This window comes from Triticum aestivum, chromosome 5B, assembly GCF_018294505.1.
Source record: "Triticum aestivum cultivar Chinese Spring chromosome 5B, IWGSC CS RefSeq v2.1, whole genome shotgun sequence".
Classification (NCBI taxonomy): domain Eukaryota; kingdom Viridiplantae; phylum Streptophyta; class Magnoliopsida; order Poales; family Poaceae; genus Triticum; species Triticum aestivum.
In genome coordinates, this window is record NC_057807.1 from 3,590,343 (window position 1) to 3,608,518 (window position 18,176).

The window sequence follows — 18,176 nt, forward strand, 5'->3', positions numbered from 1 at the left end:
TGGAGTGCTCGTATACAGCGCATTTGGCGCTGCAAACTCCAACCGACGCTCACGCCCGCGCATCATGGGTCGTCCCAGATATACATCGTGCGCTTGCTGGCTCGCCCTAGATCGCTCGCTCGCCTGGTTCAATTGTTTGACCAGTTGATAGTTGACTTTTCAAATATTTAAAATTGGAAATGTTCGTGAGTTTGAAAAGGTTCATAGCTTCAAAAACACTTACGAAATTGAAAAAAAACTCAGTAATTCTTAAGAAAATGTTGACAAACTCAAAAAAAGTTCAGAAATTTTAGAGAAAGTTCATGAATTCAAGAAAAATTCATGAACTTGATTTTTTTTGTGAATTGAAAAAAAATGTGGTCTCAAATTATTATGCAAAAATGGAACAAAGTTCACATATTTCGAAACAAAATTTTTGTATGGAATGCCACCTAACATATTTATCCATATAATTTCCTTTATTGTGGCATGAATATTCAGATCAATAAGATTCAAAACAAAAGTTTAATATTGATATAAAAACAATAATACTTCAAGCATACTAATAAGGCAATTATGTCTTCTCAAAATAACATGGCCATAAAAAGCTTATCCATACGAATGGCCGGTGCTCCATCCAACATTCCAGTCTTTGGCCTGCACCTGCACGATCTTATCGCCATCTACCTGACGATAAAGCACATCCATCAACGGATCGATCGACCGATCGTACGTAAGTACAGCTAGCAGCAGGTGAGCAACGACGCCTAGCCACAGCTTTTCTTTCCTTTCCTCATTCACTTTAGGGTATATTTGATTTACAGGCACATGACTAAATTTCTTTGTACTTGCATCGTGCACATACACAGACCATACATACATGCCAAAATGTAACATGTATGCATTTATGTGTGTAGTTATGGGTATCATAGTTCCATAGTCCGAGAGCACGTACGAGCTGCACCTAAGCTTGTGGTGCAACCATGCTCAAGAACATCGACTAAAAGTCGTAGAAACGTCTGATTTTTCTCATGATGCATTCAAAATTTACATGTGTTCAAAGCCCGACGATGAGACACATTATGGCGATAGCTACAGAAAAAAGATAAATTCGTGCATTTTTAACAGGGAACAGTGCATCTATCATCTTCATATTTTACACACGTGTAGTATAGATCCGTACGAACGTGTGTGATTATTTTTTAGATTGTTTTTGAAACTTCAAAATGTGGGTTTTAAATTATTCACAAAAATGAGCTCGTCCTCTAGGGATGCAAGCGGACGGTGTTCGCATGTCCGCAAACAGGAAAGTTAAACTAAGATGATTATTAAAGTAATGAGGATTAGTGTAATTTTCACTTCACGGACGGATGCGGCCTGCATCCCTATGGTCCTTCATTTAGCTTTTGCGTGCGCGTAACTAAGCTATAGTGTATATACCCAACTTTGGCTTGATCAGAGCATGTTCCTCTATCAACATGCCCTTAGCGCTAGTTGAGGTACGGTGAGCCTTTTGTTCGTAAAAGCTAGCCTGAAATATAGATCCATGAAGATTCCCTTTTGCTTGGAAGATACTATATATCATCCGAGTCGTCCGCTAGCCCGATTGATGAATCCATGTTCCATTTTATCGTTGTCATAAAATATTATTGGAAATTTTCAAGACAAACAATAGGTACCTACGCTCACCCGTGTATACCCAATATTAGGTAAAAAAACACCGAGTGAACACAATGACCTCGTTGTTGGGGGGTGATGTCTCTTACTTTAAGAATATCACACCTCCATGAAGCAAGTGACGTTGTCAAACATGTGATTTGATCCATGGTGTGTTGAGGGTTCAACCACCCTCCTAACCATTCACCCGCATGTTGGAAGTCATACATTATGTACTATTTTTTACGGGGTGTGTACTGTTAATGGGATGCCACCTAGCTAGCACTACCAGAGATATGTCCATAGAAACGGTTCTTCATGGTCATCAAGTCGGTTTTACTTACCGATTGCTGGTTAAAATTAAGTCGCCAATAAAAAGAAAGGTCAAAGATTGACTCACATTACCTTCTGAGATAGAGATTTAAAACACACAGAAAATGGTGATTTTATGCTCGAATGCCTCCCTGCCACTACAAAGGTCAACCCGCAAGGATTGCTGAAGAAGCTACCACCGCCTCCTAGCTTTGGCATCGACAACCGTTCCTCTTGTCACATTGGTAGTAGAAGATCAAGGGTTGCTTCACCTCTCAATATGCTCCTCCTGGCAATGTAGAGACACGGTACCCACATGTGTAGGGAATTGGTGGTCCTCGTCCCACATGCCGAAGTAACCCTAGTTGACATGGTGGAAGAGGTGGAAGTGAAGCGAAAATGAGTGGAGGAGGGGAAGTTCCTGATGGGATTTGGACGAAGAGGGAGACGATCCGAGAAAGAAGCGATGATCGATGGGGGTTAGTAGCACATTTTTTGTTTAAGAACCACCTGTGATATACGAATTTTCTTCTAGTAAAACTCATATGCGATTACCTCTTTATGACATTTCCAGAAAAAATGCATATGTGATGTAAATTTTAGGAAATATCTATAATGGTGTCATTCAATAAGAGGCTTTTCTGTAGTGTTGTAAGGTCGCCATGGACCATTTTTACAGATAATCCATGTTGTTTAATTAATATAGTATTCCAAAATTTAGAATTTTGGGATGTTACAATGCTACTTTCCTCTATATATTTTTAAACAAGGCAAAAATACTTGCCATTTTCACTAAATAAGAAGATGTTGGCCCAGTAAATTGGTGAAAAACTAAGTGAAACCCTTCATAGCGCGCTGATCTGGCAAACAAAAAGATACTACATCACGCACACCATTACAAAAAACCTCTTCATCTAATGCTTCATTTTTATCGCTCTTCACCGCTCTACTTGATGTCCTAGTTGTTCCTGTCAAAAGAACACAAACATTAGTTTCTCTTTTCATCAACACAAAGCAGCTACCATTTGCAAATACCAATATTTCTCCTGATGATTACATCTCATAAAATAAAATAAGCAAACACATTTCAAGCCGAAAAGTACCTCGTTGACAAAGAAGGCGTGGAATCCATAAGGAACCCGACTTGGCAGCTCAATAACCGCCACTGGATCAGAAGACATCGTTTTGGCATCAATCACATTTACTTCAGATTTCCTGCATCCATAGTGCATGCAAAGAAAACAAAATTAATCACATTAGCTTCAGATTTCCATCATCCATGTAGCAGTAGCATCTTCCCTTATTGATGTAGGAAATGAAAGGAGTACCCTGTGTTTTCATCGTGCACAAAGAATATCAAGTACCCATCATCTTCTTCCCCTAAAACACCAGGCTCCTTGGGCACGAAGACCGCCTCCGAACAAAACCTACCGGGCCCCAGGTCATATATGCCACTCACATTCCCCCCAACTTCAAGTTGCTCCTTGCTGCTCTTTGGCTCCGCATGTAGGTCAAATTTTATGATGCCAATCATTTTTAAGATGCCAGTCACCTTCACTGTGCTCTCAAGTATTGTGCAGTAGATGTACCGCTGCTTTCTGTGTTTAATAAAATAACAGATGAGAGGAAGTTCGATAGTTCTCAAAAGGAATCTTACTTTGAAATGTAAGCTTTATCATATATTAATAGTGATTTTTATGGTATATGCATCATAGAACAAAAAAACTTTGAAGTGAGACCTCCATATAAGTACCTGCCAGTATAACTCTCATTGATGCGAGGAAAGTCTATGGCAGAGACTGAAAGTTTCTTCTGCGAAGCAGCACCTGTTTTCATGTTGAATCTCATCTCGTACCTGAAAGATATAACATTAGGGCAAGAATTTGGTTACATGGAATTAAAATAAAAGGTTGATATTGTGGGTATACATACAGCTCATTCCCGGGATCCTCAAGCTGGTCACTTTGGTGACCATTCACTTGGTCCAAATCTAGGTTGTTGAGACGACATGTAATCAGAATAACTTCATCACCCTCTTCCCAGGCATTAGCTGCGAGAAGAGATATGCATCTTATGATCAGTTCAATAATATTAACATGAAATGAAAAATACAAATAATTAGTACAATGCATCGATTGATATGTGCTCTAGAAAAGAAGCAAGATGGGTTTCACTATCTTATTCATATTTTCATCTGATTGTTTTCTGGTGAATTTTTAATAATTAGATCTCACCCAAAATCAACTTATTTATTTTTTGGTTTTTGCATGCACAATTCTAAAATTACTCAAGGAACTGACGTTGCACTTAATTCATCTTCTTGAACATGTTTATTTCAATTTTAGTTCTTACTTATGCTATGGGTGCCAAACAACATTGTTGGGCGATAAAGAATTGTATTTACATTTTATAGTCGACGTTTCCTGGGCTATTTTGAATTAACAACAACTGATATAGAAAGATTGCACATTCGGAGCCCAAGAAAAAAGTTAGAGATGGCATACCATTGTGGAATATGAAGCAATTGGGGAGTTCAAACCATCTGATGGTTTTTTCATCCTTTTCGTAGCGTTGGAGTATGCCAAACCGAGCTTTCTTTGTAGGATCAAACTTGTAGATAAATTCACCATTTTTCGCCATTTCCTTTACACAGGAATGCATCAGGTTACAATAAGACCATATTATGAAGAGGAGTATTAACCACTTATCAATTGTTAATGGAAAATATGTTGATCCCATGCAATTGTGAAACAAATGTTGACTGGCATGCTTCAACATGAGGGAAAGAAATGGTACACGGGAAAAACCTACAGAAAATATTTATTCTTGATGTCATTTACTATTGTGTACATAAATCATCATGTACCTTTGGTCGAAAAAACATTGGCAAGTCCATAAATATGGAATAATTCTCTGTAATGGCAAAGTCATGCATCATCACAGATTCAGGTATTGTTATCGGCACAGGGTCAAGCATAATTCCATCCTTGGTGATGACCCGATATGTACAATAGGGATGTTCATGCGAGTACCCAAAGGTGAACATTTCATCTGAAAGAAGAATAAAAACTACATGATTTAACCCAATTTTCATGAATGTAAGTAAGAAATAGTATGTTTTCACTATAATGTACCTGTAAATGGATCAATCTTTGGATGAGCGGTGAAAGGATGTTTCAACCTCTTGTCATAATCCAACAACCCAAGAGTTTGCAGGTCTCCATCTTCAAGGATCTTAACAACATCTGAAAACAAAAATAGAAACTCATGATCCACATTTGTCATGTGCCCTTTATCATGCAGAGTATATGGTATTATTATGCCCATAGCAATGTGTGTGCCATGATCTAGTATAGAAACAAATTGTGCTAACAGACCGATAACTTACAAGGTTTATCTGATTCTGACAGGGCCATGAGTTTGCCATGATGATATATAAGTGCAGTATTAGCTGGAAAAGAAGGGAGCAAATGAACAAATTGGCACTAAAATAAAATGGCCATGAAACATATGTAGATATACATCAGTAACTACTTAAGGTAAAGAGGTACCTGTTCCAATTCCATAAGTAGCATCTAAGACATTAAGTTTCTTCCTAAGTTCTTGCATCAGAACCATAAACAATCCAAAAACACCCTTTAAATCTCCAATCTGTAAAGATTGAGGGAAAAATTCACGTATGCGCACAACCGGTTTCTTATATAGCCTTCACTAAACCCACAAGATATGGGAGAAAGAGGGTTTTAGTGCTGGATTAAGTCATACACATGCACGCTATATATTAGATCTAACTTAAGAGAGTAAGAAAGTTGCAAGCATGAATCAGAAAATCGAAGCATTTTCCGCAGAAAAAGGGAGCATAGTTGGAGATGGTGACAATGAAGTGTTACATAATAATTATTTAGCTGCTAAGAACATTCAGGTTTTTTAGTCAAACATGTAACCTTACCTTGGTAAACTTTGCTCCACCAAAATACTCTTCTTGCTCGAGGCGAGAAGTCTTCACGTACCTTGATACATATGTAGCTTTTCCATCTTTAATGCGCATTGCATGTATCATTCTGTGAGAAGATGCAACCATGAAGCCATAGTTTTGAATCATAGATTAAGGCTTGACTTATCGGGAAATCGTGTGTTGTAGAACCGTATTGAAAACAGGAGAAAATGAACGTGCACGCAACCGGTACAACTAGATATACAGTATTGCAAAGAAAGGGATTGTGTCACATACCCATCCCCATCAAACCTGCAAAAAAAAAACACAGAAACACCAAAATTAGAAATGTGGCCCTCAATTGTTGGAAGGAAAATTGTCAACAAGTTAAGAGTTAGTACCAATGATACCCTGCAACAGGGGCAAACTTGGGGTTAGGCCCCACCCTCACAAATTCTCCATTCAAGCACTTCTGCAGATAACAAAAAGAAAGAATTGTCTTCTTTTGTACATACTCCCTCCGTCCGGAAATACTTGTCATCAAAATGGATAGAAGGGGATGTATCTAGATGCATTTTAGTTCTAGATACATATCTTTTTATCCATTTTGATGACAACTATTTTCGGACGGAGGGAGTAGAAAGGAAAGGATGGTCTAGAGGGCTGCATGGCTCCAAGAAAATGCCGGAGAAAATGGTAATTTGGTCTAGAAAACAAATCTTGTGAAAGGGTGAGGGAGGGAGAGGGATGCTGACCGGGAGGTGTCCGCGGACGGGGAGGCCGGCGGCGGGCGGGGTCTCGTCCGGCACGGGGGCGAAGTTGCCGGAGAGCCAGGGGAGCGGCTGGGCCTTCTTGTCGTCGTGGCGGAGGCGGACGGCGAGCCGCTCGAGCAGGTCGACCGCCCAGGACGCCACCCCCTTGCGCGGCCGCGGCGCCGGCACCACCACCCCCTTCCTCTCGGCATCTTGTCCCATGGTGATGGTGGCCGCCGCTGCTGCTTGTGCTTCTCCCATTGTGGCTGGTGGCGCTGGAGATTACAGGCCGGGGTGGGCTTGTATAGGAGACCGGAGATGGTCGGGAGATGGGAGAGTAGAAAGAGCAAGGGAGGGACAGAACGGCAATGGCGACAACGACAGCCGACCGGCCTCCATATGTCATGTCAGCGGTGGCGCGGATGGCCGGCCACGCCGAGGATTTCATCGCCCAAATCGCTTGTCTTTCTCGTCTCACTGGCTGGACTGAGTACTCTGATCAAATCCTCTCTGTAAACAGTCTGATGAGTGGATGCATGATTGGCGCCGTCCCCCCGTTCAAATTCTTTTACTAAAAATAGTCGACATGGACTCATTTAATAATCCCAGATATATATTGAGAGCTGGATATAGTATATTGATGCTGTTACAGCAACGGCAGCTTGTCATAGAGTTCATCGATCAGCTGTTGATGTCCTGATAGCGTTTGAGGCGATGACCTGGACCCTATGGACTACATGTAGCATAGCAAGATGTAATGAGATGGTTATCAAATGGTCTTTCTCGGCGTGCTTCTGACAGTGTCTTTAAATTTTAGGAGGTTGCGACCAATTTTTGAGTTGAAAAAAATAGTTTTGAAATTAGTGGTAATTTCAAATTTGTGAACAATTTCTAAAATTCCGAATAGTTTTTAAAATTCATAATTCGTTTCCAATTTTTAGATTTTTGAATATTTTTTGAAATTTTGATTGTTTTCTAAAATCAGGAACATTTTAAAATTTATGAACAATTTTTAAATATAATTCATTTTCAAAAAGTAAAGCGAAAAAAAAACAGGGGCACCCCTGCCCGTACTTGGGGTGGGAGGCTCTCACGGTTCCTCTCCGCTCCCTGGACTACGCTCCCAGAGCGGAGGAAACTGCAGCTTATTTCCACGGAGCAGCTCAAACCGAGCTCCTGGAGCTCCGCGGAGTGGAGCGGACGGGAGAGATTCCGAACAGGGCGTAAGTGAGCCCGTAGAAAACAGAGATCCATCTCCAGTCTCCTGGGAGAGGACTGCCTACGCTAGACACTGTGCCCATGACTTGCACTTGCTGAGTTGTGGGCGCGATTTGTACTTGAGACAAACGACGCGGTTTTTCCATGGTTTTCAAGTTTTTTTCCTCTTTTCTTTGACATGGTTTTCTTCTCTTTTTTCTTTGTTTTTTGCTTGATTTTCTATTTTGTTCTGCATTTTTTGTTTGATTTTCATTTTTATTTTCATTGTTTCTTCAGTTTTTTCAATTTCTTTTTTTCTTTGGTTTATTTTCTTTCTTTTTTGTTTTTTCTTTGTTTCATTTTGTTTTTCATTCTACGTTCTTATATACATGATAAATATTTTTTCAAATGCTCTTTCAACATTTTTTCAAATACTTGTTCAACATTTTTCAAATACTTTTTCAAAAAAATTAAACATGATCAGGATTTTCTCAAATACTTGTTCAATATTTTTTCAGATTCTTGTTCAACAATTTTAATTACTTTTTCAAAAAAATTAAACATGATTATTATTTTCTCAAATACTTGTTCAACATTTTTCAGATACTTATTTTACATTTCTTTAGATATTTTTTTGATATTTTTTAAATACATGATCAACATTTTCTCAAACACTTGTTCAACATTTTTTAAATACTTATTATATATTTTTTATATTAAACGGCCAGCTCGGTCGCCCCTTCAGACTCGCTGAAGCATGTGAGGATATGGGCTAGCCCGGTTCGCGGTAGGTATACTGCCTCATTTTCTTTTCTTTTCTTTTCATGTGTTTATTTCGTTTTTGGTTCCATTTTTTAGTTTTGTTTACACTTTTAAATGTTTTAACATATATTATACAAAACAGTACTTCACATAACATTTGAAAAATGCTCATAATGCTTTGATAAATGTTGAATGTGTATAAAAATATATTTACCATGTATTATAAAAATGATGAAATTTCTTGATCGTGTATATAAAAATGTTAATCAAGCATTTAAAAAAATGTTGAACAAGTATTTGAAAAATGTTGAATGAGTATTTGAAAAATGTTGAACAAGTATTTGAAATCTGTTGAACAAGTATTTGAAAAAAAAAGTTTAATAAAGTATTGAAAATGTTGAACAAGTATTTGAAAAATGTTGAACAAGCGTTCGGACAATGTTGAACATGTATACAAAAAATGTTGATCACTTATTAAAAAATGATGAATGTTAATCAAGAATTTGAAACCATGCTTATTGCAAATCACCGTGCTTATTGCAAATCACAATATTTTTTTTGATTTTGCTGAGATTCAATGCTATGCTGCATATAGTCCTCTTCCAAGACTCCCGAATCTCCAAATGTGTAGACCATACATACATGCGACGATGTCATAGATTGGCTTGTGTCTATCTTGCGTATGAGCGAACTCTATGATATAGGTTGGTGCGTACACATGCCATACTATATGTATAAGGAAGTGAGCAAACCAATAATTATTGTTTTACTGAGAAATGATAACTAGAAAAGGCACTAATATAAAAGCTCATTTGCAAGATAGTAACATTTGCAACCACAACAGGCACATTCTCACAAATACCGACAGGTATAGAAGTTGATTTATTGGCCATATGCAAAGGTATTTCAGTAGGTGACTATAGACTTGCAAGATAGGATCAAAAACTCACATATATTCATGAAAACATAATAGGTTCAGATCTGAAATCATGGCACTCGGACCCTACTGACAAGCCTTAAGCATAGCAAAGTCATAGCAACATCAATCTCAGAACATAGTGGATACTAGGTATCAAACCCTAACAAAAATAACTTGATTACATGGTAAATCTCATCCAACCCATCACCGTCCAGCAAGCCTACGATGAAATTACTCACGCACGGTGGTGAGCATCATGAAATTGGTGATGAAGGATGGTTGATGATGACGACGGCAACGAACCCCCCTCTCCGGAGCCCCGAACAGACTCCAGATCAGCCCTCCCGATAGAGTTTAGGGCTTGGCGGTGGCTTCGTATCGTAAAACGCGATGAATCTTTCTCTCTGATTTTTTTCTCTGTGAAAGTGAATATATAGAGTTGGAGTTGACGTCGGTGGAGTTTCAGGGGGGCCACGAGGCAGGGGGCGCTCCCTAGGGGGGCGCCCCCACCCTCGTGAACAGGGTGTGGGCCCCTTGACGTTGATTCTTTCACCAATATTTTTTATTAATTCTGAAAAGTTGCTCCGTGGATTTTTAGGTCATTCCGAGAACTTTTATTTCTGCACAAAAATAATACCATGGCAGTTCTGCTGAAAACAGCGTCAGTCCGGGTTAGTTTCATTCAAATCATGCAAGTTAGAGTCCAAAACAAGGGCAAAAGTGTTTGGAAAAGTAAATACGACGGAGACGTATCAGTGCGCACCCTCTTGTCCGGCCTCCTCCTCCTCCCTCCTTTATATATGGGGGTAGGGGCACCCCAAAGCACAACAGTTGTTCTCTTATCCGTGTGCGGTGCCCCCCCCCTCCACAGTTTAACACCTCGGTCATACCATCGTAGTGCTTAGGCAAAACCCTGCGCCGGTAACATCATCAACACTGTCGCCACGCCGTCGTGCTAACGGAACTCTCCCGCCCTCAACTGGATCAAGAGCTCGAGGGACGTCATCGGGCTGAACGTGTGCTGAACATGGAGGTGTCGTACGTTCGATACTTGGATCGGTTGGATTGTGAAGACGTTCGACTACATCAACCTGTTACTAAACGCTTCCGCTTTCAGTCTACGAGGGTACGTGGACACACTCTCATGTCTTGTTGTTATGCATCTCCTAGATAGATCTTGCGTGATCGCAGGATTTTTTTTTTGAATTACTACGTTCCCCAACACTTAGGTCATCCACTTGAGGAAAAATTGCTACTGCCCTACAAAATTCTACGCTTGGGGGCCCAACACGAGTCTACAAGAATAAAGTTGTATAGTAGACATCAATGGGCGCCTGTCATCATACTCCCGGGGCACGCACGAACCATCCCTCGGAGGGGGCGTACGCACTTGACGGCGGTCGTCACGGTGATGACGAGGATCAAACTGCCCGTGGCCTCGTTCCAGGTACTGGTCCTCGCAATAACCACGATCTTCACGCCGCGGAGGTGATCTTGGCTGTGAGCGGACTGAACTGTGTCCGCCCTGACGGATCTGCTGTGAATCCAATTGCGTGACCGAGACATAGCTGAATTCTACTCCCCGGCCGCTCTAAGCAGCGTCCGAACCTGCTCTAGGCCTCTACCAGCCTCGGAACGGGGGACGACTGGATTGAATCTACAATACGCGGCCGCTGTAGCATTCTGTATCGGAGTGCGGAATACCTGGAACTCATCCCGAGTGGAACATGTTGGGAACAATTGTCATTGACGTCAATTGGGATTCGGAGGCTATCGATGAGCGCGATCATCGAGTGAACGTCGGAGATCCTCCAGACGCGCATGTTTTCCAGATTGGCTACACGCGCGGCCTCCAAAGCCCGGGCCTCGGCAGTCTCTCCAACAATGGGGGTCTGGAGGAGTTTCTCATTCCAACACTGCAACTCTTCTCTTTGCTCCACATTGAGGGCCTGTGGGTAGTACTCGTCGTTAGCGTGTGATGGGCCACTGCTTTCGCCTCCACCACGGGGAAATCCAGGTGGACTATGCTGGGGGCCAACCACAAAGACTTCAACCGCTGGATCGTTACTTTCGCACTCGGAAAACAAATCCGAATGGTCAGAAGGCAAATCAAACAAGCTATAAAGGGACTCGTCGGGCTCGATCGCTGCAATCTGAGGAGTGGACAACTGTCGAGCCACTGCGTGCTTCACCCACCGCTAAAGCCGCGAGCAACCAGATCACTTGCGACGGCGAGAAACGGGGAGGGAAGACGCCACCGAGGTCGACCGATACTGAGTCGACGGCTGCTGCAAGAGGACGCCGCAGGCACTCGCGCGGAAGTGCACCGCCCCGCAATGGGGAGTGCTTCGATGTCGAGGGGGACTTCCTGGAGCCAGGCCGAATCGTCGGCGATGAAGGTGAGCATGCCGAGACGGATCTCGCGACCCAGAGGCAATCCACCGCTGGAAACCATGTCAATGGAGATCGAAGATCGCAACCTCGTCGGAAGTCGCTAAGACGCCTGCCCTACGGTGGGCGCCAGCTGTCGTGGGAATGGATCTGACAATAGAGATGGGGGTACGTAGGAGAGGACAAAGTCTAGCTACGGCGAGGTTGTACACTCGGATTTACGAGTTCGGGCCCCTCTCGGATGAGGTAACAGCCCTATGTCTCGGTGCCGTGGGGGCTTTGTTGATTGGAGTGTTAAGTTACAGAGAGTGCGAACCCTTGTGCCAGAGGGGAGGGGTGGCTTATATAGAGTACGCCGACCCCTCACAGTCCTCAGTTACGCAAGGGTTCAATGAGAGAAAGTCACAAACGTTACTGGTAACGCCCATGTTTAATGATCTGTAAGGCGACGGAATGAACGCCTGACCGTTGCTATCCAGGGGTAGCTCTAGATCTTTTGTCCTTCGAGTGAATTCTGGTACTCCGAGTGAATAACGACGGTCGAGTGGAAGTGGGGTATCCGAGTGGATCTTGTGTCGAGTGGGTTGCACTCTGTGATGATTCCAGTCGGTATCTTCTTTCTATCTTTGTAGGTCTTGGCCTCCGGTGTAGTGTCCTTGGGTAGGGCATGTAGGTCAGGCCTAGGACCCTACCCTAGGTACATGTCATCGTCAGGCCATGGTGGAATACATCGAGCTTTGGCGCCGCCTTCAGCACATCGCCCTCTCGGATCAGCCAGACCTCCTCCGCCGACGTTGGACTGAGAGCGGGACCTACTCCGCAAAATCATGCTACGTGGCCCTTTTCGCTCGGTCTATACGCGCGCCACACTGGCAACTCACATGGCGGAGCTGGGCGCCCCTCCGTGCCAAGTTCTTTGCCTGGCTTGCGCTCCAAGACAGATGTTGGACCGCTGCTCGTCTAGCTCGGCATGGTCTCCCGCGGCATGCCATGTGTCTATTCTGCGACCAGGAAGCTGAGACCATGGAGCACCTCCTTGTCGGCTGCCCATTCTCGCGCCAGGTGTGGCATGACTGTTTCAGATGGTGCTACCCCCAGGCACTAGCCCCGGCGCCCAATGAGCGTTTTTTGGACTGGTGGCACGTCTCGACATCTAGGGCACCGGCGGCTCACCGGAAAGGGATCGCCTTGCTCATACTCGTGGTAGCCTGGCTCATATGGAAGCATCGGAATTCTTGCGTCTTCGATGACACCACCCCTTCCACCTCACGACTTCTCCATGACATCAAGGAGGAAGCATGTTCTTGGGACCACCTTTCTGGTCACTATTACACCGTAGTCTCCGCAGACTGTTTGGGGCTGAGCATACCCATTTCCTCTCGTGCTCGCACTAGGATCTTCGCCATTCCTATTGTGTACGTAGTGCCTTAGTGCTCCTACCCCAATTCCCTTTTAATGAATGATACGCAAGCTTTGCGTATTCGTGAAAAAGAAATACGTACGTAGAATACAAGGTAGTACACGTATGGGTACTAAGTAATCAGTAGTAGTAAAAATCAGCAACGACGGATCCTACCCTACCCTAGTTATTATCTTCATCAATCAAATAAAATGATGATGAATCCAATCCAATCCCATTCACTAATAGCTTGCTCCGCTAATCTCGTCCACGCCAGAGGCTGACAGACTTCTCTCCGCCGTCCTCCTCGATCTCCTCCCTCCCTGCTGCCCTGTTGCTTTGCTTTGGCCTTTTGCCTTTGGCCTTTGCATCTCTTTGCTAATGCCAATGGCGATGGTGATGTTAATGGCCGCCACCTCGTGCTCCTGGTGACCTTAACCCCTCCCTCCCCTCCCTTCCTCCTCGCTAAACCCACCCCCGCTGAACCAATCTTCCTTCTCATATCATCTCTCGCTAATCAATTAGCTGGTTCATGCCGGAGCAATGAGGCGGGTGGCGCCGGCGACCGTCGCTTCTGCCCACGGAGACGGAGGTGTCCACCAAGGCCTCACCCACCACGGAGATGCCCACGCCTCGCCCACCGCGACGCACGGTTGCGCCTGCCCCTGCCGCCGCGGCAAGGCCACCGCCCACCACGCCGTCGCCGGCAATGCCGGGGGCAACGCCAGCCGCTCGCCGGAGGCCAAAGCCCCCGCCTTGCCGCGGCTCTGCATCTGGGACTCCGCCGGCGACGGCACCAAAGAGAAAGAGGCCGCCGTCTCCGTCTCCGTGGCGTGGCCGGACGAGGCCGCCACCCCGCGCACCAATCCGCCGCCGCAACGGTGGAGGCGGCCCGGGAAGACCATCTCCAAGGGCCACCGGAACTACCACCTCATGCTCAACCTGCAGCTCGGCATCAGGCACGCGGTGGGGAGGTCGGCGGCGAGGCCGATGCGGGAGCTCAGCCGGGCCGACTTCGATCCCCGGGACAAGTTCTGGACGCGGTTCCCGCCGGCGGGGTCCAGGACCACGCCGCCGCACTCCTCCGACGAGTTCCGGTGGAAGGACTACTGCCCCATGGTCTTCAGGTAGTAGCTGCCTCTCCAATGCCAACTCATAGATAATCTTCAGTTCAGTTCAGTTCAGTTCAGTCACTTGTTAGTACTTCAACCTGCTCTCTCTGTAAACTGACTCTGCTTGCTTTCTTTTTATGTTGGTTTGCTTCACATAACAGGCACATGAGGAGGAAGCTGTTCGGCGTCGACCCGGCGGACTACATGCTTGCCATCTGCGGGGACGACGCCCTGCGGGAGCTGTCGTCGCCCGGGAAGAGCGGCAGCTTCTTCTACCTCACGCACGACGAGCGCTTCATGATCAAGACCGTCAAGAAATCCGAAGTCAAGGTACCACCAACCAACAATATGATCATGTTTCCTAGCTAGTTTTATTTCATTATATATATATATATATATATATATATATATATTGGTCATCACTATTTATTTCTGTATTTATTTGCTGAAATTCACCTCCATTCAGTTGCTGATCCGGATGTTGCCGAGCTACCACAAACACGTTAAACGGTACAACAACTCCCTCATCACAAGGTTCTACGGCGTTCACTCGGTGAAGCCATATGGTGGGCACAAGGTGTGCGACCCTTCCCACATGCCAACAACAACTACCTTGGCTCCCTGATGTTGACCGTTTCTTGGTTCATGACACTGACACATGTTCTTTCGCAGGTACGGTTCATCGTAATGGGCAATCTGTTCTGCTCGGAGCACCGGATCCATCGCCGTTACGACCTGAAAGGCTCCTCCTACGGCCGGAAATCCGACAGGTTTGAAGAAGAGACCGGCGATGCAACCACACTCAAGGATCTGGATCTCAACTTTGCGTTCCGGATGCAGCGCTCTTGGTATAAAGAGCTTCATGAGTAAGCTTTCTGCCCTCCCCGGTGATGCTAGCGTAACCATATTGTCTTCCAGCATCATCGAGTCTGAAATGCCATTATTGTTTCTTTAGGCAACTTAGACGAGATTGCGCGTTCTTGGAATCGGAGGGCATCATGGATTACAGTCTATTGGTTGGAGTTCACTTTTGCGATGATATTGTCCCTGCATCAAAGATGGCATCATCTACTTTTACTACTTTTACTACTTCTCCTGGTAAGCAAGTTGGGTGTTACTTGAAGGAAGACATGATTCTGCTAAATGCTAAATAAGCATGGAATTTTTGCAACATTATGGTTTTTTCCCCTAACGTGTGCAATTATATTACCCAGAGCTTTCAGCCAACATGCTGTCGGCATGCCAAAACAGCGTCAGCGTGTCTGAGCCGTGCCTCTCAGCTAAAGATCTGGACAAGATGGCCGATCACCTGTACGTCATAATAGTGCTTGCACACATATGCATCTCTGTAGCTTCTTGACCCTTGCAGAATTAAATGAAATCTAGTCATAAATAGTACCGATAAATTGATAATCAAATAGAGACTGATTAAACCGTGGAGCCTCTTTTGTCTATGTTAAGATATCTGTAAACATCATATATCAGTGGCATGAAAATGAAATTCGATGTCACCCCTTTAAATATTTGCTAAACGACATGATACATTTTTTCTGGACTTGATCAAATATGTTTCTTGCAATATGAGCCTGCTCTTGTTAAGCATAAAGAGTGAAGAAAATCTTTTCCTGACATCTTGGCTTAGCCACTTTGAATGTTTTCCCTGTCAGAAAAAAGGCACCAAATGTGTCGCTATCTCAGAACTCTACTGAATGGGCAACTACTTCCATGCTACTAGTACTTCAATTGTAGTAATCACTCACTTTGTACTACCAAAGCGACATGTTTAGTAATAATACTTTGGATCCCAGAGCTTCAGTTACTAAAATGTCGCCTTTTGCAAATACGTACACTTGTTATAATGGAACACATGCCTTGTTTTAGTGACAAGTGCTACACTTAGTTCTTGCCTCCCTAAGATGTTACACCTGGGGTCGCATTGTCCGTCTCCTTTTGTATAAAACATGAGCTGTCGCCATTACATAGTGCAAACTTGATTGCTGCCGTCCCTAGTTTTCACATAGTGCATGTTCTGGCATCATTTGGATTGCTCGCCCCCCACCTGTAATACCGAGATAGCACGGTCCCTTAATTATTCTATCGTGTTCATCGTTTTCTCTTATATGTAATGTAACTAATACCAACTGGACACTTGGCAACTCCAACTCCAAGTTCATTTCTAACTGTTCTTGTATAATAACTAGTAATACCAATTGGACAGTCGGCAACTCCAGTTTCAGGTTCATTTTTAATCCATCTTCTCTTAGGAACTTCAGGAAACCATTGGCCAGACTGGGTGCACACATGCCAGCTCGAGCGGAGCGCACATCCATGAGCGACATCGACCCTTTCCCCTCTGGTGACGGGGGATTCTCGTCTGGCCGGAGCAAGAGCGGGGGTGAAGCCTACGACGTCATCCTCTACTTTGGGATAATCGACATCCTCCGGGACTACGACATCAGCAAGAGGCTGGAGCACGCATACAAGTCGCTGCAGACGGACCCCAGCTCGATCTCCGCGGTCGACCCCAGGCTCTACTCGCAGAGGTTCCAGGATTTCATGGGCAGGGTTTTCATCAAGGAGTGCTAGTGTACCACATAAGTTTTGATGTACTACTATACACACATCAGTAGAGGTTGTAGTGGCTGAATTTTTTAGACACAGCCAGGGTTCATGGAGAGGGAGGAAGAGGTGGTGTCTGTAAATGGTTTGTGTGATTTGGTTAGTGAGGGGCAGATCAGATCCCTGATTTTGTTTGTTAGTGAGGGTCTCGCTTTGTTTTTTCTCTTTCTTTGGGCTTGTTGAGTTGTGCCCTCAGCAGAACCTTATGACTTGTTGTGGTACTTGGGTGTGTGTGTGTGGACTTGGTGTGGTTGTATGTCCTTTGGCGGTCTGCTTTATCTATAAAGCGGGGCGAAAGCCTTTTTCGGTTTAGTCTCGTGGGCTGCTTTGCTGCCCTATGTATGTATATGTGTGTTGGATTGGTTGGAGTGAAAGGGAGACAAGGTTGTGTTTTTTATGTTTGATGAGAAAGAGAAGATGAGTCTGGTGTAAGCCATGGATGATGATATGATAATAGGGAAGAAATATCTTGTGCAGATACACTATGATGCATGGCACTGTCTCCTAGTTAAATCTAGCAGCATCTGGCTGCTGAGCCCTCTCTCTGTGGAGGCCATATTATTTTGTAATATTTAATTGTTGCTAATCTTGGGTTGGTTCCCCATGGTCCGGAAATACTTGTTATTAAAATGGATAAAAGAGGATGTATCTAGATGTATTACCTTTTATCCATTTTGATGACAAGTATTTTTGGACGGAGGGAGTACTATACAAAGGTATGCATGAATAGGAGGATGTGCTGGTGATGTGGATTAGTACTAGTAGTAGGTGAGATCTTGTTTGTGATTAGCAGCCATAGTTTAGTATTAGTAGTGGTGGTTAGGGTGGTGTGGTAGGAGAGGAGTAGCCGTGTTGAATTGTTGGGCATTGGTCAGAGTGCCAACCAGTGGAAGGAAGGAGCAGAGAGAGTTTGGTCAAAGTCCACTGGCAGGACCGAGGCACTTGCACTATTTTTAAGCCTCAAGTTGCTTTTTATATAGGAGGTGTTAAGAACATTGTGAAGACCTATTTTGTTTGGAGTTTTCTCCAAAAAAAGATGATTTTTCTTTGCACAACTACATCTACATAGCAGTAATATATGACAAGTACTCTCTCCTTCTCCTTTTACTCTGCATACAACGTTTGTCTGAAGTCAAACTTCATA

The 18,176-nt window shown here is 44.1% G+C and overlaps 2 protein-coding genes across 3 annotated transcripts; one reads left to right on the plus strand and one right to left on the minus strand.

Annotated features, from left to right (window-relative positions):
* Window positions 1–2,885: 2,885 nt before the first annotated feature.
* LOC123113824 (carotenoid 9,10(9',10')-cleavage dioxygenase-like) lies at window positions 2,886–6,894 on the minus strand. Its single transcript, XM_044535136.1, has 14 exons — window positions 6,637–6,894; window positions 6,283–6,353; window positions 6,179–6,193; window positions 5,897–6,008; window positions 5,499–5,598; window positions 5,336–5,398; window positions 5,082–5,192; window positions 4,814–4,998; window positions 4,452–4,590; window positions 3,880–3,997; window positions 3,701–3,802; window positions 3,276–3,545; window positions 3,051–3,162; window positions 2,886–2,915 (listed from the first exon to the last, which is right to left on the minus strand). Exons 1-14 carry the CDS (start codon window positions 6,892–6,894, stop codon window positions 2,886–2,888), a joined length of 1,686 nt encoding a protein of 561 aa, XP_044391071.1.
* A 6,655-nt stretch (window positions 6,895–13,549) lies between these two features.
* Window positions 13,550–17,344, plus strand: LOC123110042 (phosphatidylinositol 4-phosphate 5-kinase 2-like). Of its 2 annotated transcripts, none has more exons than XM_044530444.1 (7): window positions 13,550–14,428; window positions 14,575–14,743; window positions 14,880–14,990; window positions 15,086–15,279; window positions 15,369–15,511; window positions 15,628–15,724; window positions 16,678–17,344. In XM_044530444.1, exons 1-7 carry the CDS (start codon window positions 13,845–13,847, stop codon window positions 16,997–16,999), a joined length of 1,620 nt encoding a protein of 539 aa, XP_044386379.1. In that variant the 5' UTR covers window positions 13,550–13,844; the 3' UTR covers window positions 17,000–17,344. The 2 variants fall into 2 exon arrangements, with proteins under 2 accessions (XP_044386379.1, XP_044386381.1); XM_044530446.1 differs by having other exon boundaries at window positions 16,687–17,344.
* Window positions 17,345–18,176: the final 832 nt, after the last annotated feature.